Source organism: Cryptomeria japonica, chromosome 3, assembly GCF_030272615.1.
Source record: "Cryptomeria japonica chromosome 3, Sugi_1.0, whole genome shotgun sequence".
Taxonomy (NCBI): domain Eukaryota; kingdom Viridiplantae; phylum Streptophyta; class Pinopsida; order Cupressales; family Cupressaceae; genus Cryptomeria; species Cryptomeria japonica.
The window spans coordinates 612,516,759-612,519,337 of record NC_081407.1 but is presented as its reverse complement, the minus strand read 5'-3'; the positions used below and the strand labels follow the sequence as shown (position 1 = coordinate 612,519,337).

The 2,579-nt window shown below is 38.4% G+C and overlaps 1 protein-coding gene across 1 annotated transcript; it reads left to right on the top strand.

Moving 5' to 3' along the window:
- The first annotated feature begins 536 nt into the window (after nucleotides 1–536).
- Nucleotides 537–1,832, top strand: LOC131073066 (aspartic proteinase nepenthesin-1-like). Its single transcript, XM_058009428.2, has one exon. The coding sequence runs from the start codon at nucleotides 537–539 to the stop codon at nucleotides 1,830–1,832; it is 1,296 nt and encodes a 431-aa protein (XP_057865411.1).
- Nucleotides 1,833–2,579: the final 747 nt, after the last annotated feature.

The following is a 2,579-nucleotide window of genomic DNA, read 5'->3' as shown; positions in this document are numbered from 1 at the left end:
GTTTTACAAAAAAAATAAAGTAAATGTTGCTTCATTATCTTTCACATGCCAAGGTTAAAGAACCGTGTGATGTGAAAGAAAATGAAAATTTCTTTTACTTTATTACTTTATTATGACCGAAAATGGAATTTGCGAGATGACAAGAAATGAATAAAGAAGAATTATGCCCCACTAAGGGGCATATTTTGGCCCATTAATATTCCTCACGTCATATGTCTAATCGTTTGAAAAAATATTTAAACTATGATGCGAGAGATTCGACTTGTCTTAACTTTTACGCGGTTTTCCAGTGTAATTATTGTTGAACCCTGCAAATATGTGAGATATTCCACCAATCTTAAAATTTACGCACGTTTATAGTTTACTTACTGTTAAACACAGCAAATTACAGATGCAAGCAATCTTTAAGTTAACTACTTAGACTTGTTTAATTTCCATTTGGCAGATTTATTGGGTGTTGGAAACACATGTAAATGCCTATATCAACTCACTTTGCTCTTTCTCACTGAGACGAACCATTAGTGAACTTGAGAAAAATGGAGTATTCTAAGCTGTTGGGAGTTGTGGCCTTCATATGCTTTAGTATTCCCATGATCGCATCTTCTTCGGACGGACATTTCAAATTGAGGGTGAATTTAACGCGCAGATCAGAGGGAGACTTCAATTTTACCGAGCGATTGAGTGGGGCGGTGGATCGAAGTAAGATACGAATGAATATGATAGAGGCATTTGTAAATCAGCGGATAGCTGGGCAGTTAGACGCTGAAACACCCATTCACGTAGGAAATGGGGAATTTCTGATGAACGTTGCAGTGGGAACACCCTCGGTGAGTTTTGAAGCCATTGTTGACACGGGGAGTGATCTAATTTGGACTCAGTGCAGGCCTTGCAGGAATTGCTACACTCAATCTACGCCGATCTTCGATCCCTCCAAATCGTCCACGTATTCCACAGTTCCCTGCACTAACTCTCTTTGCAATGCTTTGGAAAGATCTAAAACTGGATGCAATCCAGATTGTATGTTTAATTATAGGTATGGCGATGGTTCTGAGACCACCGGTGACCTGGCTTACGAGTCATTCTCCATTGGCAGCGGCAGCGACAGCATGGTTGCAGGCATTACTTTTGGATGCGGCCATGACAACCAAGGATTCTCTCATGATGGCGGCCTTGTGGGGCTTGGAAGAGGTCCTCTCTCACTCATCTCACAGTTGGGCTCCAAGGTAGATAACAAATTCTCTTACTGTCTATTGTCCATCACGGACTCCCCTTCACAAACTAGCCCTCTCATTTTTGGTGAGGGTGCTTCCTTGAGCGGAGCCAACACGATACCACTGATTAAGAACATTGTCGTTCCTTCTTTCTGGTATATTCTTGTAACAGGGGTCACCCTCAATGGTGAACCCGTAAATATTCCTTCTGGAACTTTTCATCTGCAACCGAGCGGTGCCGGAGGAATGATCATCGACTCGGGAACGACCCTTACCTATCTAGTCGAGGCTGCCTACTCTCCTGTCAAGGAAGCAATTAAGGCCGCCATTGATCTTACTCCTACAGACGGATCTTCCGTGGGTCTGGATCTGTGTTACCAGACATCAGGTCAGGTCACCTTGCCTTCGCTCACTTTCAACTTCAAAGGCGGCGTGAATTACGAGCTTCCACCAGAGAACTTTTTCATTCAGATATCCAACAATCTGTTGTGCCTCGCCATGAAGAGTACATCAGGGAAGGTTTCCATCTTCGGAAATATACAACAGCAGAACTTCCAAATCCTTTACGACAATGCTCAGAACACACTCTCCTTTAAGCCCACTGAATGTGATTCTCTTTGAATAATCATCACTCTCTTCTGCTTTATTTTCGTATGCTTCTGCCACTTCCTTTTCGTGTTCATTGACATTTTCTTTCAACTTAAAATAATATGTGATCTCATCTCCATGTATGTTTCTGCATTGCCTAATATATATGAGATATAATTTGGATTCATTCTCTTATGTGTTTTCTACAGAATCTACATGTATGTTTCTGCACTGCAGTGTCTAATACAATATGTAATATTTGATTCATTTTCTTATGAATGTTTCCTACAGTTTGTTGTAATTTGGTTACTTATATTTGTTTTATACTATTTCAGGTGACCTCTTCTATTATGTTAATTATTTATACTGTCTAATATATTATTGATACATTTTCTTTCAACTTAAAATAATATGTGATCTCAACTCCATGTATGCTTTTCCATTGCCTAATTTGGATTCATTCTCTTATGTGTTTTCTACAGTCTGATATAATTTGGTATCTCATCTCCATGTATGTTTCTTCACTGCACTGCCTAATATAATATTGAATATGTTATTCATTTTCTTATGTTTCCTACACTCTTCCAGGTGACCCCTTCTATTATGTTAATTATTTATACTGTCTAATATACTATGTGATCTAGTCGTTTCTTCATTATATAATCTAATCTTATATAACATATATGATCTCTGTCATGTATATGTCTGCACTACAAATATAATATGTGATTTAATTTTCAATGTATATTTCATATATTGTCTAATATAATATGTGATTTC

Bases quoted from the DNA above. Each gene is read 5' to 3' on its own strand.
- LOC131073066 (XM_058009428.2), top strand. From the start codon at position 537: ATGGAGTATTCTAAGCTGTTGGGAGTTGTGGCCTTCATATGCTTTAGT.